The sequence below is a fragment of the Plectropomus leopardus genome, chromosome 16 (genome assembly GCF_026936395.1).
Source record: "Plectropomus leopardus strain MGB_pleo_1.0 chromosome 16, ASM2693639v1, whole genome shotgun sequence".
In the NCBI taxonomy this organism is placed as follows: domain Eukaryota; kingdom Metazoa; phylum Chordata; class Actinopteri; order Perciformes; family Serranidae; genus Plectropomus; species Plectropomus leopardus.
The window spans coordinates 14,794,806-14,818,854 of NC_142191.1; the positions used below are offsets into that span (position 1 = coordinate 14,794,806).

The 24,049-nt window shown below is 41.8% G+C and overlaps 1 protein-coding gene across 7 annotated transcripts in view; it reads right to left on the reverse strand.

Moving 5' to 3' along the window:
* Positions 1–24,049, reverse strand: part of syne1a (spectrin repeat containing, nuclear envelope 1a) — a 197,484-nt gene that overhangs the window by 38,787 nt on the left and 134,648 nt on the right. For 5 of the 7 annotated variants that reach the window (XM_088089595.1, XM_088089594.1, XM_088089593.1 and 2 more), the window contains 36 exons: positions 22,870–23,061; positions 21,894–22,025; positions 21,621–21,721; positions 20,885–21,035; positions 20,571–20,699; positions 19,800–19,973; positions 19,441–19,656; positions 19,216–19,317; positions 18,993–19,112; positions 18,695–18,895; positions 18,096–18,269; positions 17,873–18,004; positions 17,529–17,725; positions 17,201–17,333; positions 16,899–17,081; positions 16,208–16,357; positions 15,918–16,094; positions 15,614–15,769; positions 15,357–15,512; positions 15,089–15,259; positions 14,722–14,855; positions 13,671–13,875; positions 12,725–12,907; positions 12,461–12,607; positions 12,089–12,243; positions 11,241–11,388; positions 11,063–11,157; positions 10,714–10,948; positions 9,548–9,742; positions 8,338–8,463; positions 6,929–7,084; positions 6,285–6,443; positions 5,362–5,528; positions 1,532–1,694; positions 692–879; positions 26–176 (listed from right to left, as the gene is read on the reverse strand). In XM_088089595.1, coding sequence (XP_087945721.1) covers positions 26–176; positions 692–879; positions 1,532–1,694; positions 5,362–5,528; positions 6,285–6,443; positions 6,929–7,084; positions 8,338–8,463; positions 9,548–9,742; positions 10,714–10,948; positions 11,063–11,157; positions 11,241–11,388; positions 12,089–12,243; positions 12,461–12,607; positions 12,725–12,907; positions 13,671–13,875; positions 14,722–14,855; positions 15,089–15,259; positions 15,357–15,512; positions 15,614–15,769; positions 15,918–16,094; positions 16,208–16,357; positions 16,899–17,081; positions 17,201–17,333; positions 17,529–17,725; positions 17,873–18,004; positions 18,096–18,269; positions 18,695–18,895; positions 18,993–19,112; positions 19,216–19,317; positions 19,441–19,656; positions 19,800–19,973; positions 20,571–20,699; positions 20,885–21,035; positions 21,621–21,721; positions 21,894–22,025; positions 22,870–23,061 — 5,754 coding nt within the window. Of the gene's footprint in view, positions 1–25; positions 177–691; positions 880–1,531; positions 1,695–5,361; positions 5,529–6,284; positions 6,444–6,928; positions 7,085–8,337; positions 8,464–9,547; positions 9,800–10,713; positions 10,949–11,062; positions 11,158–11,240; positions 11,389–12,088; positions 12,244–12,460; positions 12,608–12,724; positions 12,908–13,670; positions 13,876–14,721; positions 14,856–15,088; positions 15,260–15,356; positions 15,513–15,613; positions 15,770–15,917; positions 16,095–16,207; positions 16,358–16,898; positions 17,082–17,200; positions 17,334–17,528; positions 17,726–17,872; positions 18,005–18,095; positions 18,270–18,694; positions 18,896–18,992; positions 19,113–19,215; positions 19,318–19,440; positions 19,657–19,799; positions 19,974–20,570; positions 20,700–20,884; positions 21,036–21,620; positions 21,722–21,893; positions 22,026–22,869; positions 23,062–24,049 lie in introns of all 7 variants that reach the window. The other 2 variants (XM_088089591.1, XM_088089588.1) reach the window with 1 other exon arrangement.

The window sequence follows — 24,049 nt, forward strand, 5'->3', positions numbered from 1 at the left end:
GATAATAAAAGTGAAACAGACGCACCTCAAACTTTTTAAGCTCCTCTTTAGCAACAGTATATAGAACTCCAGAGGAGTTAGGAAGAGCTGCTGTCCTTTCTGAGGTCTTCAGCCAATCCTCAAACCTGGAGTAATCATCCAGAAACTTCTGCCACAACCTCCACGTCTCTTCAATCCTGCACAGAGAAATAATTTAATAAAATCAGGGTAAACTCTTCTAGAATAAAACCAAGTAGATTAGTGGCAGTAAAATCAGCAGAATTACAGCGCACTCAAGAGGGCATTAGGATTTGGTTGGCCCATGAAGGACCTAATTGGCGAAATCTTCCATGTTAACATCTCAACTATGAATGCATGAAAAATGTTTGACAGAAAATTTTATGAACATTTCAACTGCCAGATAATTTTGATGTCAATCAAATATAATCCTGCACTGCTATTATATGTATTATTATGCTCTGTGGTGACCATCACCCTAAAATGGAAGGCCAGACTGGTTAAAATAACACAATAGAATTTGTATTTTAAACACTTGTTAAACCAGATCGCCAAGTAACTTTGCAAGTTTAAAAAGTCATTAACCACTCAGAAGACAGCACTGGCTAACAATGCCTCAATATTATCACCAGTGCATGCAAAATGAATGCAGATATAAAGTGCAAGACTTAATTCATAACCAAGAGGGACTGACTTGAGCCTCCTCTCCATGGACATGGCACAGATGTTCCTCCAGCGTCTGTCCAGCCCTCTGGTGGCCTGCTGGATGGAGTCGCACTCTGTCTCTGTGGAGCAGGCATCGCAGTCATGGAGCAAGACTTCACACAGGTTCAACACGGATGCAACGCCTGTGCTGTGTTTCTCTATGTCCCTCTGCAGCTCCTGCAAGACAGTCAGAAGAAATACATGGTTTTTGCAGCATTAAAAGGTCGTATGTGTAGCATTTAGCGTTTCTCTAAATGCGGCTAAATGTTGCTTGATGTTTGCTGACACACACGTTTTTATATGCCATTAATTAATTCAGCGACAGTGTGCAAAAGAAACACAGTCAGCCTGCCTGAGTGCAGTAAATGCTTGTGTTAGCTAACTGCAGCTCTGGAGAGGAAGGTCAGTGGGGACTCTAAATTCAGTCCACATTTAGAGCACCATCTTGGCAGCAGGAAGCACACTGATACTGACTGTGGGCTCTAAACAAACAGCCAGAGATGTATGTCATGAGTCATGCTGTGAATTTTCCCCTGTGATTCAGTGTCACCCTTTTCCACCGACTCAGTTTGAGTCATGTTGTTCTGCTGTTATTTAATATTTACAGAGATGTACACAATCACAGACACACTCAAGTAGGTTTGTGCCAGTGAAGGCGCTTGTATATCTGCATGTACACATCTTGCAGTGTGTGCAAGACAGGATGTTTTTATCACTTACTGGTCAAAAGCTGCAGAATTTGCATTCCTCAAAGGCCTGTAAACACATCAGTAAACTATTCCTTCTTCACACTTTTGCAGCCCACGACTGTGTGTGTGGTCAAACTTGCCTGCTGCTGGTTGAGCTTCCTCTGAATCTCCTGGTCGTCACAGGTGTCGTAGACGATGGGCCGGGACAGCTCTGTCTCGATGTGAGCAAGCCATGAACGTAGGCTGCTCATGTTTTTGTCTAACTGCTGCACCGCCACCAGGGTCTCCCTCAACTTCTTCACCCTGGAAGAGAAACAGAGTCTGAGTGAACACATGGGACATCTGTAAACACCAAGGTACACAATGTGGTAAGAGGGAAATTATTTGACAGATTCTTGTACATCTTGCTCAACAACAAACCATAAAATGTGCTGTAAACATAATGGTTAAATCCCTTTATAGACTTGTTTTATTCTAACAAACCTTATTGACTGATATTCTTTTTTTTCCCCGCGTCTCGCCCTCACAAATTTTTCATAGCAACTATGTGTTTACTTTATCTCGCCTAAAATGTACAAAGTTCTTAAATTTTGAATAAAAATCTGAGCAGCAATTATACTGCATCTGTCCTAATTTATATTTTGTTATACAAACAGCTGTCCAAAAACAAAACAAATAAAACAAAACAAAATAAACCGAATAGCAAAAGTTGTTGAAATGCATAAAAGTATCAAAGCAGTGTCTGATCTTCTTAGAAATACCTTTTTATGCTTCTTTTCGCATAGATGTAAATGTTATAACAAGAAATCTAATATCAGCAAAGCAGAAAAAAGTTTTTAATTCACAAGAGAAACACACTGACCACATCTTAGGATTATGTTGTATATCTGAAGTAAGAGTGAAAATAATAAAAAAAAAAAAAAATTCTAGGTGTGAATCTCAAAGAATGCACTCTTTCATCTTCAGACACAAAATAAAGAGTTACTAAGCACCATGTTTAAACTGAACCAAAGTGTAACCTGAGTGTGAGGAGTATTATTTCAGATGTGCATAGATATTTTTGTTGGGAAGTGATGAATCCTTACTTGACCCTTCACAACAACTGGGACCCATTTTGGATCTTCAGACGCGTGACATTTCCAAACCCTTGCCACTGCAACCAACGATATGTGTAACATGTTTAAATTAGCAAACATCCAACTCTTACAACACTTTGTGTATCCAACTCCCCACCCTGCAAAGCAATGCAACCCTCACTGTCTCACCAAACATGATGAGAATGAAGGCGTTGGCCATTCAATAATACATAAAGTAAAGACCATAATCTGACAACAATAGACACATTTAGCTCATGTCTGCTCCACTATCACTGCAGCTCTGTTCCGTGGCACTATGTGCTGCATCCTATCAGCTGCACACCACATCTTGAAACTCCTAAATATGCTTTAAGGCATCTCACAGTGCAACATACTGTAGGATACAGCAGTTTAAGTGTTTACATTATAAGGCCATAAATTGCATAGAATTGCACATAATTCTCTGCACAGCACTGAAGTCTTTGGTCAAATACAAACTTCATATAATAAAATAAGTAAGCATTTGTTTTGACTTATTATAAAACGTTTGCACAGCTTCATTGGGTCAGGTTAATTTTGATGTCAATCAAATAATGATGCTGAACTCACACTGACAATGAAGGTGACACTCCTGCTATAGTCTAAACTTCAAGTTATTATACTGTGTGGTAACCTCCACCCTAAAATTGAAGGCCAGACTAGTTAAAACAACACTGAAGAAATTATTTTTACACACTAGTTAAACCAGATCTCCTTGTAACCATGAAGCATAAAAAAATAAATACTGCTGAAAGAAGAAAGAAACCCTAAAACTCAACATGAGCAGAAACAAACTTAAAACATTCTTATCTTGACGCTATGACACTAAAAACTCCTAGAAAAGATAATTATACATAGCAAAAGCTGGTTAAAAACACAACAGCTAAAGAAAAGCTTCAACATAAATTCTTAAATTTGTCCTGCCTGTTGACATCGCAGTCGCAATCCGGCAGATCCTCACTTGGGCATCCTGCCATATTATCCGTCCCTAAGTCCAAAACCATGGGGGAGCGGAATTCCCAAAGACAACGTTAACGTCAGGAAGCGTAACGGTGTTGATCCAAACACTCTTTCTCTTCCGTCTGCGTGCTCCACATGGGACTTTCTCTAAACTCTGTCTGTGCAGGGGGGAGGGCAAGCAGGTAGTGGTGGAGTGGCACAACTGTGACTTATCAACTGTTGCTCCAAGGTTAAAAAAAGAGAGCCCCACACAGGCATGAGTGTATATGTATGTGTGGCTGTGCTCGTGTGTGTGTGTGTGTGTGTGTGTGTGTGTGTGTGTGTGTGTGTGTGTGTGTGTGTGTGTGTGAGAGAAAGCCTGAGAGTGACAAGTGCTGCTGTTTCTAAAATGAGACTTACAGTCAGAGGCATGTGCCACAGAGCTGGCCTGTGTCAGAGTATCATACACCAGATACACACAAAATCGATTCTAAATTTCAAAGGCTGGAGGCCTCGTGCATGTTAGTGAATTTAAGAGATTAAAAGCTTTCCATTAAAACATGTCTGCAGGAGAAAAATAATCAAGCTTTTTTTCCTACAAAAATAAAATCTCCAAAAAATGTTGATTAGTTAGTCCACAAGATAAAAATTCCACAGAAACAAAAGAATTCTGCTCTCTGTAATGACTAAAAACTGTCTCTCCTGTTGTTTTTTAGTAAAGGACGGAAAAATCAGAGACAAAGAGAGTGCAGCTGTCTGTATGAGGTCAGACTCTAGCCTCCCTTTCTTCTCTCATCCACTACAGTCCCAGGGGGCAACAGCCGGAGGACATGCGAGGGGGGGTAGTTAAGAGTCAAAGTTTGGGTCAGGTCATTTTTCATTCACAACAGAAATAGGTGTTTAGATTTAAACCAACATAAAAACTACTTATTTATTTTTGTTTTTTTTACAGATATACTTTGCAGGATTTTTCCAAAAATGTATAAATTCAAACAGAAGAAATCCCACTTATGACCCACTAGAAGTGTGTAACTGTGTATTTTTCTGTGCCCTCTGACTGTATTTTCTTATTTTCAGTGTTTGGGATGTTTATACCCTCAAAATATTATCTCATGCCTCTGCTGCATTTGACCATGTGTATGTGGTTGAAATCACCACTGAAACTCATGCTAATGGATTTTCTGATTGTCAGGTAGTCTGTATGGGGAAAAAAATGAATATTTGTATTCAACAGCCAGATCTGATGAAATAATATAAAAAATAATTTGGGTAAAGGCTTAAGACCTGTATTTGCCAGCTGCTCTACACAAGTTTCTAAGTGCATTTTGAATCCACTCAGTCTACAAAAGATTAATTCCAGCGTGCCAAAAAGTTAGATGGAGACAAAATGAGAGAGTCGAGTCGGGATGAGGAATGTGACATCTTTCTGCTTAGTTTGCAGCCTCACTAAGTGGAAGGCCCAGAGCAAGAAACTCAGGAAATGCCTCAGCAACATTGTGGGAAAATGAATTCCCCGTCACGTGTGCTGGAGGGTCAGGAAGGATACCATGGTAACGAACAGACATGCCACTCTGATATAATCCACTCTCCACCAGGAGAGAGACGCAGGGGGATAGGTGGGGTGAAGAGTTGCATTGTGACGGAGTGTGACACTTTTTAAATGTTACTTGTGTGCACCTATGTGATGTTATCTATGATCCATGATCTTACTTTCTTTTCATGACCCTGAATAGTCTCATATCATCTCTCATATTCTTATTTCTAATCATATTTCTGAAGCCTTTTTAGGAGAAAATACAAATGTGTTGTATCAAGTTTTTGGAGTTCAATGAAAGATTCTCTCCACCTTCACAGAACCAACTCAAACTCTACTATCAGACACTCTCCACCTGCTCATTAGAGTGTTATGCACCTACCTGGCAGCGATGAGGTCCAGTAGGTGTTGCCAGCGCTCGCTGACTTTGCTGAGCTTGTGTTGGATCTCGGCCGCCTTGCTGTCTTGGCTGGCCCTGGCCAGACGCTCGCCCATGACCTGCAGCTGCTGTTTGTTCTCCTGAGCTACACTGATCTCCTCCTGATAGTCCTGTGAGTGAGACACCAAGCAGGTTAACACATGGAGGTGTGAGTGTGGTTAACAGTGTATGTGTGTTTCCATGCAAGTGTGCATCAAAGCTGCAGATGAGACCACATTAATTAGTCAAGTCAGAGAGTAGAAACATTTGTAGAGCAATGCCCTCACTGTGCAGTAAATACTTACAATCAAGAAGCTGCATCCAAATGCAAATGTATTAATCTATAAGGTTTTGATACAGATACTGCCACTCTGTATATCATCCCTTTTACCTCTGAGCTCACATAATCTTGGTGCTCACTCACAGTCTAGGCTGTTGGTCCACATTTCCTTAATCAGTATTGAACGAGGAAAAATGTCATTCTTTCACTTTGCATCTTATACATGGAATAATCTGCAAAAGCGGTCAAACTTGGACTCTCTGCTGCCATTAACGCTATTTAAATGCCTTATTTCAGATCTTCTTGCATATTGGTTATTTAGGTTTATAAAAAGTTTGCTTAATGATATTTCTTATGTCCTTGAAAATCACAACAAACAATATTTTTTTAGGTATGATTTTGGCAGTAAATATAGTACAGAAGTAAGTAAATCATTCATTGCATTGCAGTGACCAAGGTATGGAGATGCTTTAATCAAAACACTGTGGAACCAACTCAACACTGGTTGCACTGAGTGGATGCTTGCATGCATAGCTGTGTCAAGACCAATAATGTCTACCTGAGTGCATTTCAGATATTTTTTCTTAAGTTTGTGTGCTGAAATTACCTTGCGTAGCTTTTCGATCATCTCCTCAATGCTGATGTCCCCATTCTGAGAGACCTTGCTCTCCATCTGTGTGAGCCACTCACATAGCTCCTTGTTCTTCTCATTGAACACAGCCCACTCATTCAACTTCTCGCTCACCTGCTGCCTGCGCAGGGAAAGCTGAGGGGGCAAAGGAGGGTGATGAAGAGGAGCAGAGGACAAGAGACAGCGAGAGGAGAGGATACAAGGGACAAGATGTAAAAAGAATTATGAGAAAAAGAGTCAAATATGATCATTTGGTGGTTTAGTAGTGGGAAAGATTGAGGGAAAGAAGAAAAACTCAAACAATCAGTGGTCTGACAATTTAGGTTAAAACACAAAAACCTACTCAACAACAACAACCAGAATATGGCCATCCTGTCAATGCTTCTAACTGGAAAGTTAGCCATAGCTGAACTCTCAAAATTAACTACAACTGCTCGCACTGCTGCTAAAGGCAAAAGTTAAACCCGCTAAGTGTGGAGACACTCCAGGATGCAACACCAATTAGTAGAAGATTACGTAAAGAAAGCACTCATAGAGCTTGTCAGAGAAATAATATAATTAGCCTTTTAAAACACTCATTAAGACAAGAAAATAAGGGCGATGTGAACTGTGTGATCTACCTGGTGGCAGACCTCCCCCCACTGACGCTGAAGCAGCTGGAGGCGTTCCTGTAGCACTGTGATGTCATCTGCACTGACCGCGCCCTCCAAGGAATCCCTCAGCAGGAACAAGGAAGTGAGGTCATCGGTCCAGCCCTCCACACTGCTCTCCAACTCCTGAATCCACATGACGTGACATGAAGATGATATACTACACACAGCAAGATATGCAGAAATACACTCAGATAAGCAGCCACAGTCAAACAGAGCAGAACTACAGAGGCTCAACTGCAGCTGCTGCATGTTTAGAAACAGTGATGAGGAAAAGCAAATGTACAATCCAAAAATGTAGCAAAAATACACAAAAATTCTCCTAAATTAAAGAATTTTCTAAGGGAAAAAAAAATCACATTTTACATTCAAATTTTAAAATAAAACAGCTACAGTAAAGGTTAAAGGCAAGATAAGGTAACAGACACATCCAACCTTACATCTCCTCCTCCTCCGTCACTGTGACGGTTTTGCTGCGGTGTATTCATTTGTGGAGAATGTCTCCATTATGCAACACGCACAAAAGGAAGCGCACACACATACATAAATACACCCCCACTGCAACCAGGATGCTCTCTCTTTCTCTCGCTCACTCTCATGCGCACGCAGCCTCTCTTTCTCTGTCCTTCTCTCTCTCCCCACCCCCTCTCTCTCCTCAGCTGATGTTGACTATCTGCAGCTACTCTCACAGCCCTCCTCCCCGAGGATCTGAGGAAATGTCATGCATGAAACATGACTGCATACAGTGCCCACTGGGTTTACAAAAAAAATGCAAATCATCATGTGAATTTTCACACAAAATTACATGACTGCTTTGGGAACAATGTGGGCATCAGTGTTTACTCATTCAAGCAGCATCATTTCAGCCTGAGCCATAATAATCATTCTTTACCAAGGTTTGTTTAACAGATAATAAAATTAATGCAAGACTCCAAAAATGATATGGATTTTTAAAGACTCAAAATGTTCCCCCCTGCAGGAGAAACAATAAGATGTATACCAACAGTCTCAAAACCAAACAAACAAGGTCACACAATGAGACAGCAGCTGATAGATAAAGATGTTTGTTTGTGTTTGGGTTTTTTTTTTTGCTTCTGGTCTGTCTGGTTATCTGTTTGTCCTCGTAGCCAGATTAAGGGGCAGAGGGAGGGCAAGTCTGGGTCTGTGTTTGTGTGTGTGTCTGTGTGTGTGTGAAAGAGAGAGAAAGATACAGACCAGGAGAGACAGAGAGAGTGAGCGTGTGTATGTGTATATGATGCATATGAAAAAAAAGAATAAATTGCATAGATCCAAACAAATTCTCCAAGAAGGAATAAACAATCTGAATTTGTAAGACATTAGTGTGTGTAGTGATGTAATGTGAATTAGATTCCCCTCACCTTGCATCTGATTTGCTCCGAGTGCAGCTCCTCGTGGTGATCAGGCAGTGACACAGACAGCTTCCTTTTGAAGGCCCTCAGCTTCTCCAGTGACGCATTTATGCCCTTCTCACATCGCTCCCAGTTCTACTTACACACAAACACACACAATAAGAATTAGAGCATAAAACGCACAGATATGCAATCAAACACAACCACAGACTGCAGATCTTTTCAGGAACATTGCTATGAATTCTTCCTGCAGCTGCAGCAGTAGCATCAGTATGGGTAAGCTGCACAATTCACAATCACATGCACACAAACACACATCAAAGCTAAAGTGAGGCCACACCAATTATCATGCTGTAGTCAGGCCACTCAGCTCTGAACCTCCAAAGCAACACAACGAGAGTGACACAGCAAAAATCCAACAGCAAAGGGGAAGAATTAACACCGCTTCATAAAGAGGGAGGTTCTGCTGCAGAGGGCGCAGATTACAGCTATTTTTAGAGTCTGAAAATGGGTCCAATTCAGGACAAAAAAGGGTAATATTTGGTAAGAAATGCTGCAGCAAAATGGCATACCTGAAGCAAAAGTCATGGTTAAAAGAACAGCCAGGGTGAGACAAGAATAGCTACAGCAGATGCTCTCTAGGTGGAACCCAAGGAGGGCAGAGAGAGAATAGCTACGATCGTGGGAGAATAAGATTAATGGTAAGAGAGAAGAGAAGCATGCTCAACAAAAAAAAAAGCCAAATTCCCAGATGCATCTTTTAGACTGCGTCACTCTGTCCCATTCAAAACAGGGCACTGTAACAGCAGGGTGAAAATCATCCTAGCTCACTGCGCAGAGCCCACACTCTCCTTCTGTGTGCATGTTCATGTTGATTTGTGCCCTGGGCTGGCACTTTTTGTATCTTTGTGCCATTGTGTAATGCTTGAGCCTGAGTGAGTGCACACAGATGCTATACAGAAGTGAGCGCTGAATACTTCATGCAATAACCTTGTTTCAGTGACCTGCATGCACAACAAGACAGGCTCATTAAGACTCAGCTGCCCTTCAGCACCCTTCACAGCACCTTCTGCACTGACTGCAGCACAGTAAAGACACAGCTTTGCCTTCAGCACAGACTGTGTTAAAATGAGGCTTTGCATACCTATAGTAGTGCAGGACATCCCATAATACAACACCAATCACACTGACAATTATTCCAGATGTAGTTTTCTCAGACCTTGAGCAAGCTGTGCAGCTCCCTCCTCTGCTGGTCCAGGCGGTGGTGGGCATGTCTCCACCTCTCCTGAATGTCCATAAGCTCCGTCTGCAGGGTGGACTCAGCCGTGGCATCGGCGGACAGCAGCAGGCTCCTGCCGGCCTCCACCGTCAGGATGTAGCCACCCTGCTGCCTCTGCAGCACTCGCTCCCTCAGCTGGAGGAGCAGAGACAGAGACAGTGGGCAGAGGGGGTACAGGTTAACTAAGGGAGTCTAAGGTTGGAAAAGGGGTGTGGGTTTGTTAGTAGGAGGTTTAGATTTGCTATGGACAATTAAATGTGTGATGATTGACAAGAAGTAGAAAGTTTTTAAATAAGATAGATGTTTGCGATGACTGAACATGGTAGATACGAAACTAGATATACGCCACTGGTTGTCTGCCTCCGTGCATCAGTCAAGTTGTTCTTACAGTTTACATCTATGTCTGTGAAAACATGGATGCTTCAAAAATGTCTTCCCCCCTGCAGCACGGATGATCTATTCAATCACCACAGTTTTAAGGTGGGCTCCCAGAGTTCTAGAGTTATAGCCAAAAACATGTTCTATGAGGTCACCGTGACCATGACCTTTGACCTTCCACCAACAGAACCCATTCAGTTTATTCTTGAGTCCAAGTGGATGTTTGTTCTCAATCTGAAGGCCATCTTCAGATATTGCGTTTACGAGAATGAGACGGACGCAAGGTCAAAGTGACCTTGACCTGAGAACACCAAATTCTTACTCAGCTCATCCTTGAGTCCAGGTGAATGTTTGTGTCAAATCTGAAGAAATCCCCTCGAGGTGTTCCTGAGATATTGCATTCACATGAATGGACTTCACATATGGATGGACAGACAAACGTACTGACAACCCGAAGTCATGCCTTCAGTCTATAGGTATAAAAATTAAGGTTTGCATTATCTTCTTCCAGTGACCTCGTAAATTATGCAAAGTTTTTAAACAAGCTTTATGAGAAAGTAATTATTTCAGGGTGGCGTGTAAGCGTCTGTGGGACTGTTTTAATTAGAATTGTGGCTTGCAGAGATAATAAAGCATAAATGTTTTATATGAACTGATTTCAGACAAGAATAGAGATTAGAAGAATGTGATAAGAAAAGGAAAGGCACCTCCACAGTGTTGTGACATACCTGTATCTGATCTAACAGGTTTCTGGCCTGTTGCAGGGCAACTGGTTCTCCTGGCTGATGTAGATCTGGATCACGAGTCACTTCTTGAAGCCACTGTAGCAGCTTCTCCGCCATCTCACGGTAGTTCTGCCACTGGCGGACCAGACTATCGATAATGCCCCTTTGCTGCTGTGCCCGCCTCACTACACCCTGCCACTGGTTACTTAGCAAAGCCAGCTTCACACTGAAGTCATCCCTGTGAGTGGGACAAGGGTGAGAAAAGCATGTATGCTCATCACAACTGGACACAATTTTTTCATGAAATAGGACATTTTTTTATAGGATTATGTGTATCTGTGCATGTGTTTACCTGTCATCCACTTGTCCCTGGTCCAACATATGATGGCCATCACTGATGATGGAGTAAAGAATCTGTTGCCTGCTAAACATCTCTGCCTGGAACAACTGCAAGTACACACATATATTGATTACAGTATTGCACAAAGCCAGAATTTAATGCACATGTACTTTTTTATTAATTCTCTGACCTCATGGTCTCTCTGCTGCTCTAGCAAACTCTCGTAGTTCCCTGAGATCTCAGCAGCCAGCTTCTGTTCAGTCTGAGACAGGAAGTCCATCCAGGCCTCACACTTCTGGAGGAAACTCTGCTGCTGGAGCATCACTGCCTGGAGTTTACTGGAGAGGGACAGGGACGTGTTGTTTAGGACATGAACATTAACACTGAAGAGGATTTGTAAAACTTTACATGTCATTATGACTTACAGATCATCACACAGCATATTCAAAATAATTTAAAAATTTGCCAAGTTGTAAGCTCATATTTGCATATATCTCCTCCACTGCCAGTGTATCTTGTTTTGTCCTTTTAGCTGCTTCATTATGAATCAGTCAGGGCCATAGAAACTTTTTGACCCTCAACTTTCTGAAAGAAGGCAGACACTTATCATGGTTTGTTTAAACATTAAGTAACTTTGCTTGCTTGCTTTGCTTGCTGAAGCGTGCACCTGCCTTAATACCAATGTGTGAACCCTTAATCAATATCTTGCTAAAAATCAAAGATGTTTTAAGAGACAAACAACAAACACTTTCTTTAAGTATTTCACTGTAAATTTATAAAATACAAAAAGAGAAATGGTCCGCATACTAAATTTCATTAGCTCACAAGATTGCATCAGGACAGTTCACCTATTTTATTTACACACTGGGTGAAAGTTAAATTAATCTTAGTATTTCAAGTTTCAAAAATGGATCAACGTGATCAAAAAAAATATAACTTCTCACGTCTATTTTGGTGGATGTTTGACTTGCAGTAGGTGATCACTGACTGAGTTAACAATGCTACTAGAAACAAGTGAAATTTGCTGGTTTTTGGTACCTGAACCTCTCAGTGAGGTGAGCAGAGTGAGCAGCCCAGGCTCTGTTGAGACTTTGCAGCCGTTTAACATCTCTGTCACTGACTGGCAGTCTGTACACCGACTCGTTAACTCGCTCCAGGTCTGGAGACAGACTACTCAGCTTCAACAGGTGAGCCTGGAAACACAACAATATACATTTTCCATTGGATGGTCTAAGGAACAAACATGCTTTGTCCGACAAATTAACGTCTTGAGGAAGTAAAATGTGAATCCAAGAAAGATTTGTGTTTTAGTAATTTATTGGTCAATTTGCACAGACATTTGCTGAAAAAGCAGCAGATGTTTAAAGACAGATAATACACCAATAACCAAGACAGCAGCATTTTTCTTACCTTCAGTTTTTCCATACGTGTCTGGACCAAAGTGAGGTCTGGTGAGCCGACTGGGTCAGACTCCTTCAGCACCTCCTCAGCCTCCTCGGCTTTATGGATCAGTGTGTCCAGCTGCTCTCTGAAGCCCTCACAGGCCTGAGATCCAGACTGCAAACAGACAGACACAATGAGAATACATAAGTGATGGCTTACCGTATTGGCGCATACAGGACACAGTGACATGTGTGTCATTCTGCCCATGCCCACCAATCCCTGCCATCCTACCTGCAGTACTTCCTGTTGCCTGTGAAGGGCATGCTCCAGTGTTGCCAGGCGATGTGTGAGTGACAGGTGATCGGACTGAAGGGCTGCCGAGGACGAGGCGTCAACTTGGCTCTTCAGCTGTTCCCCTAAAGCCTGCAGCTGCTGGAGGGACTGCTGCGCTGACGCCTGGTCACCAAGGCACGCCTGCATCAGTAATGTCATCAGAGAGAGACAGGTTAGAAAAAGAATCACTGGATGTTTAGATTTTTGACTTGATTAAATGTGCACTAATGGTAGAGAGAAGACAGGACTGGATTTTCAATGCAAAGGCAGTGAAAGAATTGGGCAAAAGATTTAGCGAGGTACCCACTGACATATTCAAAATGTCAGAATTTAAGTTTGTTTTTATAATTTGTTGTTTATCCTGGGGTTTTGAAAGGCCTCTATTTGCCATTTGATGGTAAAGTGAGCCTAAGCGAAACCACGTAATCCTGCTGAAGGTTTTGTGTAAGCCTTTTTTGAAAAGATCTTTCCAGCACATGCACCAGCAACCGTTAAGAGTTCTCAGCCACTCAGTTAAAATAAAGGTTTGATTATAGTTTTGGGATAGTCTGTCTCTAGACATCACCCAGTATGGCCCTACAAGCCCAGCATGACACCGGGGGGGCTCTGTAGTGTAAATCAGGGGCTTGTCTTTCTCTCCACAATCTCCTTTTCAAAAGGCTTTTGTTATGATTGTGCTGTAGATCTACATTCAAGCAGACAAAAGAGCAGGGTGCAATTTGGTATTCTCAGAGGGGAAAGAGGCTTTGTGAATCTTCATGGTGAGCTGACAAGCCGTTTCGGAGCTTATTCACAAAATCTTAGAGAGGAGGCTGAGGGTAAGCTCTAACTGGTGACGAAAAGAAAAATAAATTCACATAATCACATAGCGGACCCTGTGTTACATTGTCCTATCTCTACTCACATCACAGTCCATTATCCAGGCGCTGCTCTCCTCCTCTGTGATCTCCCTGTCCGTGGCGCTCTTCAGCAGGCGATCAGCATGTTCTTCCTGTTTCTGAACTGCTGTCACACACTGGCCACACAATGACCTGTAGCGCTGCCACAACACCAGCAGGGCTTTACTGCTCCTCAACTGCTCTGAGATCTGCTCTAGTAGACTGTTCCACCTATTACAGAGGAGGAAACACATATTGTTAGATACTGACCGCAGCTTAGAAGCTAGTTGATTATAAGGATTATAGGTTCACTTTGATTTACGGGAATACGTCACCCAAAAAATGATGATTGTCCAATTACTCACCCCATGTTACACTGAATTTGTGAGGAAAACGTTTTTCCTGCATGCCTTCGGTAAATGAAGAATCCAAAAACAAATTGAATCTTGATGAATTTAAGTCATGGGGTCCACATTTAACAACAGCAAAACCATATCAAACCATCTCTTTACAAACTCTCAAAAAACTCAAACAGTATAATCCAAGTCTCATATATCTAGCCGCATGCTCAGTACTTTCCAAACAGACCATTCCAGTGGGTAACTGTACTGAGTGAAACATATCTTTACTCTTTTCAAAGCCAGACTCCATCGACAAAAACAGCAGTTTTACTTTGCTGGTCTACCCTTCCTCTATCAGTTAGTTTGTGTTGTGTGAATCCAAATCAACCTCCATCCTTTAAAACAACAAAGTTACACAATTACACAAACCAAGTGATCTACGCAGTGGTAGACCAGAAGCTCCCATGTTCAGCAAGGTGAAATTACTGTTTTTTGTGTATGGAGTCTGGCTTTGAAGAGAGCATAGATAAGCTTCACTTTTAGTTCAGTTCCTCAACAGAGAGAGCTGTGTGTTTGGGAGTGTGTGTTCAAGATTTTTTTTTCACCAGAGGCATACAAGAAAAACAATGTTTTCTTCAGAAATTCAACATAACAAGAGGTGAGAAAGTGCTATACAAATGATCATTTTGGGCAGTTAAGTATTCTTTTAAAGTCACTCGTTTATGTCATCCCCTACCTGATGTTGACGTCCCGGAGAGCTGTGTTGAGTGTTTCAGCCACAGATGGGTGGCACTCTGTCAGTAGCTGATGTGTTACAGAGCCAAACTTCCTCAGGCTGCTCTCCTGTTTATCCATCTCTTCCTGCAGGTTCTTACAAATACAAGACACCCACTAAAAGTTAATTCTCAATTTTTCTTAAATTTGTTCAACACAATCACTTTATTATCTCGAGAAGACATCACTGACGATTGTCTTTTGAACACTGTGTGGATGTTCCTATTCTCAATGACCTTTAACAGCATAATTATTTAAACATGTTTTGATATCAACAGTTACAAAGTTTCTCTGGGATGTGCCTCTTTGCACATATCTGCAGTACTCACCTCAAGACTCTCCACCTGCTGCTGTACAGCCTCTAAAGACCCATTAAGGAGGCACAGCCTGGACACAGAGTACCTCCCCTCCATCAGGTAACCATTAATCTCCTCTGAAGCTCGCCGGTACAACGTCCACTGCTCCAGCACCGACCGCAGGCTCACTTTCATCTGACTTATCTGATAGGACGGATGGGAGACAAACGTTTAAGTGTCTTAAAGCACTGTGGGAACACTTAGGCAACAAGCATGAGGGTAAAGGATCCAAGAAGCTCACCATGTGGTCCAAATGAGCCCAGGATTGGTTCAGCACTTTAAGGGTCTCCTTAACAACTGAGCAGGTTGCTCCTTTCTTATCCTGGATGAGTGCATTTCCTCGTTCCTCTGCTTTCTCTAGATCCTTCTCTTTGTCCTTCACTAATTCCTCCAACTCCTGCAAAAAGCAATATCAATTTTTGAAATTTTCTGAAATAAAGATAATATAAAAACTTAAATTGTGTGCAGCATGCGCAGTAATTATGTTTGTGCATGTACCTGACAGTCCTTAAGTGCAGTTTGCACCGATGCTACATCTTCTATCCTGTGTCTCTTCTTCAGTTTCTCTTCCTGTAGTGTGAGCCAGGTTTTCAAGGCCTGAACTCCATTTTCATGCTCCAACCAACCTTCCAAAAGTCCTTCTAAAAGCTGAATCTAAGATAGATAAGAGATAAGATAACACTTTATTGTCTGTTTGCACAAAAATCTGTCTTTTTAAACAGACTAAATTGCAAACAGAATTCAGAGAAACAGCAAAGAAGAAAATTTCAGATGCAATTCCTTACTTCACTGGGAACATTACCTTTTCTGTGATGAGCCCCTGTAGTATCTGCCACCGTCTGTTCATGGCTCCCAACTTCTCAGCAAAGTCTGTTTTGTCGCTACGCTTTCCCTCTACATCCTGACTGCTGATCTGCAGCACTGACTGGTTTACAAAGTCCACAGTCAACTGCTTACAGGTCAGATCTATGCGGAAACCCTGTGAAATACAAATGAGACAATGAGAAGTAATAAGAGAATAGACATGATAAACATGTCGAGTTTCAGCTTAACCAAAATTATACAGCTACAACTCTTTAAAAAAAAATCTACCTTATACTTCTGCAAGAAGTCCTGGACCACCTCTGAGCCTACAGCTCCCATGATTTTGTCCTGGTCCTCCTGTATGACGTTCTCCATGAGAGAGATCCAGCTCATCAGCTCTGTGATGGCGTGCCGGGATGCCAGCTTCTCCATCTGCAACTACGGAGTGAGAGCAGAGGGGTGACAAAGTCAAATTAAATCTGCCAGGACAAAACCACATGAGACGAAAAACTTGTCGGCAAGTGACCACCGTTAAAGGTGCAATGTGTAATATCAGGCCACATGATATAAATTAATAGCGGGCAGCATGTCTGACTAAGTTTAAGCAAGACCATAGACACATCAAAACCACATATCCACACCATTTTTTATTGGTTTTTGGTATGGCTGGTGTTGTTATTAATTTTTCTGTCTGTGCTCTGCATGTCTCTCGGCTTTTTAATGGTCTATGCCTAAAACATTTGATTTCATACCCTGGATTTTCTTATTATCAATGACTAAAGAGGATGTTGAAGACATAAAAAGATGGCTGAACTTTGTGTCTGGAGAGATCACATGTATCTCAAAATAAAAACTAATTCTGGGTATGACTTCTTTGTCTTCTCATGTTGAACTGAGTGGAGAACGTTTATTTTGACTAAAATTCTGGCCTCAACCTACATGTTGCACCTTTAAAATGTAACGGCTGCTGTTCTCAAACCTGGTGTAGCTTCTCTTGTACCACAGGAATACGAGTCAATAGCTCGGCCCACTGCGTGTCGATTTGTCCCAGTGCTGTCCTGAGACCAGCAGTATCTACTCTTTTCAATCGCAGGAGCTGGTTTCCTGTACTCAGCACAGATGAGCGCAAAGAAGACTTGGCATCCACCTCTTTGGAAAACTCCTATTAGAAGCAAAAATTACAGAGAGAAAGTTGGAATCTAACAATGAATCATGAATAATATAGATGTTATCATCAGGTGTTTGGCACTTTTTCGTTGATCAGGTGAAAACCAAACGAACCAAGAAGGCACAGAGGTGATCTCTGACGGTCTCTAGCTCTTGAGGCACTGTCACTGACTGGGTCGTCCAGAACTCAAGCCGGTCCAGAGCTGACTGCAACCAGTGGCTCAACTCTGCTGACTCACTCTGGTACCTGAATTTTAAAAAAGGAAAAAAATATGATATATTAAAACTGATATCTTCTGAAAGATTAAAGGTATATTTTCTGTTTCCAGCTTCCAGGTATCATAAACAGGAAATGCTGACTTATAGCTATGTAATTGACTTGAGATTTGATTTTTGGCACACTGGCAAACAAAAGAATCTCAGACTACTGTTGTAGTCTGACCTGCTCCAGTGTTTCAGCGTGGAATCAAGGCGGTGCAGCTCCTTGTTGACTTTGGTGGTGGAGGAGAGCCAGTGTTCTCCCAGCTGGGTCAGCTGGTTCTCCAAGTCTGAACAGCCAACAGACAGAAGGAGCCTCTTGCCCTCCTCCAGGACCTGGTACAGCTGGGGCTGATGCTCTGTCAGGCTGGCCTTCAGACGCTATCGGACAGAGGAAAGGACGGATGGATAACTGATTATTTAAATCTCAATATTCTAACAAACATGCATGACCCCAGCTTTCAGGTTATGTCAAATGACATCTTAATCGTGCATTGAATGAATCATCATGTCTGTTTAGTTTCTTACCTGGAACAGACTGATCCTTTCAACAAGTCTTTCCTCCGTCTCCTCCACCAGGCCCACAGTGGGGATGCTACACTCCACAGCTTCCAGCTGTCTACACAGAGCTTGGTAATCTTCCACAAGCTTGCTCCACGACTGTCAGAGAGAGGAGAGAGAAGATGATGCTCCATTTATCGGCACCATACTGTTCTTATTTGCTATCATACTGCAAGTCACTCATTTTCACCTCCAGTATCCCCTCGAGCTCCACTCCCCTCCTGTGGGCTTGTTTGAGCACACTGTGGGCTAAGGCCATGGTCTCCTCCAGGGTTTGGCTTTCCCTCTGCGCCACCAGACCGGACACTTTACTGTAGAACGTCTGGGTGAGGATCATATGGCATTCCAGACCCTGGAAAAATTCCTGTGTTTAAAAGGAAAACATGTTTAAAAGACAATGTTAGAGAAGAAAGGCAGTCTCTAAATGAACAGAAATTATACCCCCTTTTACCATCCTTCTTATTAGGATAGTACAGAGATGTCATTATGTGTATTTGTATATGTTATTCCAATAAAAGACCGAATATGGGCACAGTTTATTCCATACCCCATGTTCAATCAGGCAGATGCTGCATTTTCTAACCTCATTTTCATTGGCAAAGATGCTGTTTTGCCTTAAAAGCATGAAATTGATTCAATAATGCCATATAATTATAAAATTCTGTATATTCCACATCCTTATACTGTACTTTTTATCTCTCTCTTTCTCTCTCTCATTTTTATGTCTGTTTCCATTACATCATTTTTACTTTCCCAAGTTAAATATTCTGGTACATCCCTACTCCTTACTTTGTGTTTGTCCAGTAACATCTGGACCTCTATAACAGAAGCCACTGTCATCTTCTGATCAGCAGCCATCTTGTCCTGGGCGGTGTCCACCAGGTCTGTGAGGTCATGAAGAGCAGCTTCATACTGAGCCTTGAGAGACAGGCCGTGGTTCAGGCTGCTCCGTCTGGAGCCCACCATCAGCACCAGCTCCTCATACGCATCCTAAACAAAGCCATCAACATGTCAGCGTTTCAGGGCTGGGAAGTTATGACCTAAGGTTCATAGCGTCAGAGGAAAAAAAAGAAGCTCCACAGATTACCTGTAGTTTGAGAAGTTCCTGGCTGGAGATTTGGTCAGACTGGAGTCCCTCTGCTCTCGTCTTCAGCTCAGTCACCCTCTGCTCAAACTCTCTCAGACTCTCCTCCACCTCTGATAACGTCTAAAAGATGCAACGCATTTTATGAAAATGTTTTTTCAGAAGACACTGCTAATTCATTGCATCTGTGGGATGTTTTAGTTTGTGTGCCTTTCTTTTGCCATACCTCTATCTGTTTGGACGCAGGTCTGTCCACAGTTCCAGCCATTTTCTGTAGCAACAGGTGTTTACTTTCACTCAGAGCCGTGAACAGCAGCCTCAGTTCATTCTGGCACAGACAACAGAAACAATCTTTTAACAAGTAATGCAGCCTTCCTAATCACTAAAAATATGCTTGATACTCAAAGTTTAATCAAAATCACACTGGTGGTTCGACAGTGTTTCATTCTACCTGGAAGTTTGAATGTTCTTGCAGCTTGTCCCTCATGGCGTCACAATGTTGTTCCAGGGTAGAGTCCAGCAGCCCCATCCTCTCCTGCAGGCCCTCCAGTGTGTCCTCCATCAAGGCTTGCTCCTCTCCTCCACACAGCCGACCCACTCCTCCGCCCAGAAGGTCTCTGCACTGGTTTACCTCCCTGGTCATCCCCTTCAGCTGTTTATTCAGACCCTGAACAGAGGAGCTGAGGTCAGTCACATAGCACGCATATTCCATTTAGTAGAGTTTTAATTGTGTTGTCTGTGTGTGTCCATCTTTTGTATCTGTAACAACATCTGATGGCAGAATTACTACTATTTAAGTGTTTCTGATACCTCCAGATTTGTAAGTTGTGTCTCTGTGTCTTCAGAAAGCAGCACAGGACCAGAGAGCAGCTGATTCTCAGCAGCGTCCAACCAAGAGGAGGCTGCTGACACTGCAGCGTACAGGTCCTGCTGCACTGTTGCCCCTCCTAGCGATGCTGCCAGTCTGCTGTCACCACCCAGCGTCTGTAAGGAAGAACAAAAATCATTTATTCAGTACATTACAAGCTGTCAGTAGGATTTTTTTTGTTTTTTTTTAACTAAAAACACAGAAACAATTCCTATTGAGAAAGTAATGAGACACTAAAACATCAAATTGACCTCAAATTTCAGTATAAGTCAGATATAGAATGTCTAATAGTAATAACTTTGCCTCAACAGATGTCTTTTGTTCTTGTGGGAATTTATTGACAATCATCATGTGATGGAAGTTTTAATAAGGACCTCAAATCTTTGTTAAAGGAACTAAACAACTCAAGTTAAGAGGTTATAATTTTAGGGAAATTTCAATTTACATGTACTCTAGAGTGTATTATTTTTACACAGTTTAAAATTGATTTTAATAATGACTGAAATGGTCATTAATGATAATACCCCTCTTAAAGTATATACACTGGTCTGTCCTACAGGTGTATTCAATTAATTAATTATGGAATGTGTTATGTTAAATGTACATTATTTACATGCTACGGGACAACAGATGAACATCAGCATGTCCCTGTTTGAAATAAACCAGAAAATGAAACAAACAAAATTAAATGAGGCAGAAAATCTGTGTTTCACCTCATGCGCAATTTTTTCCAGAGTCTGACCACAGGCCTCAAACAAAGCTCTAGGAGAGCGAGAGTCCTGGCTGGCAGAAACACCTCTGAACACCACACTGGGGCTGGACAGACGGGACCGGTGGAGGACCTGCACACAAGAGTGACAAATGAGAAATAAGTCAGAAAATATAATTATGCAGGTGTGAAATTACAAGAGTGGAAGAGAAACAGAATGTAATCAGTCTTGAGTTACCAATTTAAGACAACTCAAATTAAATACAAAACATGGTTTATTAAAAAAACATCACACTCCATGATGTGAAGCATGTGTACCGGGCTAAGCTGGTCCTGTTCCAAAGAGTTGAGGGAGAGCTGCAGCTTTGTGCTCTGATCTTTGTTCAGGTTTTCCCAGCGCTGTCTCATCTGATCCAAAGGGGACAAGGTCTCAGACTCCAGCAACACACCTCCTGGGATGGACACCTCACTGCGAGAGGAAGAGGGGTGAGTTGTCATAAGAGACTTAAATCATCATGCATCGTCATGCTGCCTCACCAGCAGACTTTTGCATGCTGCAGTCTGCTGGGGAAGCACTATGACGGACAAAAACAACTGACAGCTGGAAAAGTTGATTAAAAAGGCAGGTTCAGTGCTTGGCGGGAGTTTGGACTCAGTGGGGACTGTGGTGAGACGCACACAGAGCAAAATACAGGCCATTCTCTATTACTGCAGCCACCCTCTCCACAACATCATGGCAGGGCAGAGAGGAGCAGCAGTGATCAGTTTATTTATGCTTCAGAGGATCCTTTGTCCCCAAAGCTAGTTAGATAGATCTATCTATCTATCTATCTATCTATCTATCTATCTATCTATCTATCTATCTATCTATCTATCTATCTATCAGGTCCCAGGAGTGTCAATACTATCTCTGTTTTTCAGATAAACATGTAAAAAGACATAAAAATAACACCAAATCACAAACCACAGAAGCTCTCCATTACAGAATTAATGTGTGACAGCAAAATGTTAGTGTAAATGTAAGTGTGAGAAGAAAAGAGAGGAGAAAACACACCTGTCCCCATTGGGTGTGGTCTGTTGGCTGAGTAACTCCTCTCCAACACTGGCTACAGACTGCAGCAGCCTCCTCTGTTCAGCAACTTGCTCCTGCAGCTCCTAGGACGTCAACATGCAACATTTAGGCCATAAAATGAAGGAGTTACATCATATAAATCTAAAAATATCCTGTTCCTATCTGAAATGTATCCAATGTACTTTCAGTGGTAAAAACAGGTTCAGCTCAGGCAGGTAAAAATAAAATATACAATACAAACGTTCAGCTTCTTACCCTCTGTCGAAGAAGGTTGTCATGGTGCTGCTGTGTGCGTGTGGACCTGGCCTGGGAGAGCCAATCCTGGACATTAGGACTCTGAGATAGAGATGAGTCTGGCTCACTGTCCTCCTGCTCCTGCAATGAACCCTGGGAGATGGACAGAGGGAAACTTGATTAAAAGCTGACAAACTTAAACAAGAGGAAGAAGGACAGAGAGGGTTGATACAATTTGTGATAAACAGAGAAGGGAATGCAGCACCTGGTCCCACTGAGTTTGGCACATATTCATATTGTACATAAACCTCCTAACATCTACTTCATTATGTCCATTTCAGTAAACGGAAGTCAGGCTGAGAAGTCAATTCTGCAGAATAAATCCATATTGGGAAGCATGTATTTAATTAAATCCTATTTAATAAAGGCATTAACCCCTGCTAGCATTTTAAATATATTCAGAAAAATAAACCTTTGCAGCTCATATGTGTTGTAGATTGACTTTGTTAATGAATAAATTGTAAATAAATTGTTCACTAAAAGAGCACATTACAGGAGGTCAGCAGCACGGAAATTTGTTTTCAGTGAAACATTGAGAAATTTAAGAAAATGTAGATGTTTTTCCAAAATGGTACAGGTTAGTAAGTCAAAATGTTGCATCATCAGAAACACACCTGCTGCTATACATATAGTGTTAGCATGTGATGAGGTAGCATCCTTTTGTCTGTTGTTGAGGCCCACTGGGAGACACGCAGGCTCTTGTTCCATAGTGGAAAACAGTGGACTTTTATGAGGGAGCATGACACGACCTTTAGTGTTTGCACAATACTACCATTGATTGTGTTGCACAGTGTCACATAATGCAGAACAGCACCACAAGAATGACATAGAGGCAGGGAGGAAGGAAAAGCTAGAAATGGAAAAATGTGTGGGAATGCGGAGGGGAAGGGAACTAAAGGCATGAAACAACACCACAGAGCACGATATCTGATCTCACCTGTATGTCAACTTGTTTGTCCTGCAGCATCTGCTGCAGCTCCATCAGGCTGTCTTTGAGGGAGTGCAGTTTGAGAGTGAGTTGCTCTGCCTCTCCCTTTGTCTCGGCCCGACCTTCCAACAGCAGGCTCTCGCTGTGGACAGACAGCTCCGACAGATACGACACCTTCTGCTCAATTTCAAACAGCATATTCTGAAAAGGAAAGCGTTACAGTTGATAATAAACAAACTACAAGCTAAAATCTTGAGTAACCATCTCATAAACTAGACAGTAATCTGCCTAAAGATCCACATAATTAAAAGTACTCTGCTACAGGTACTACAAACCAAACAAATCACCACTATGTACCACTGTCATGCCTCTTTGTGCAGAGATAATGCATTTTGTTCTCCAAAATTAAGATCACACCATGTAGGATGCTATATATATATATAGGATATATTTTTGGATGTTTAAAGGTCGTTCTCAACGTTTTTGGCTTGAGACCCAATAAAATAAAGTTTACTTGTGACGCCTCATCACCAGTTGCGATGTGTGACAACCAAAGGGGGATGCTTTTCTTTATTTAATTTTTAAATTCCTGAAAAGGTAAAATTGCTCAGTAATTCCAGCGGTTTACAGGCTTCCACTAAACATAATAAAGGGAAGTTTTAGCTCTTTTTAGCATGTATTGTGCAATTGCAGCATCCTTCAGTAGTGTGCTCACTGCCTCTCCTTGTCTCACACTTCTAAAGAAACCAATTACTTTTTCATCGATTCTCTTACTTTTTTTCAAACTTTCTCCCTTAGTTTGTTTTCATTGAAATCCTTTTCTAGCATATACCACTACATTTCTTTACAAGAGAATCCACAGAAAGAGATCCTCTCTTTCCATGTCCAGACTGTGTGTGAAAAGTGGTACAACTGCATGGAAGTGCAAAAGAGGGGGATTAAGGTTAAGTCCTCTTCATTCACACGAGGAAACATGAGGGTCCTTGACAGAGATGGAGAGGTTTTTCTGCACAGAGAATTTTCTCTAACAATACAGACAGCCGCCATAAAACTCTTTTTCTATTATCCAGTGCTGTCTATGTGATTCATTGGAGTGCTGGAAACCTCTCTCACAAAAAGCGTCTTAATGGTATTCTAACTGAGATTCCAAAATGCCTTTCTTTTGGCCCAGGATCAAATAGCATTTGCA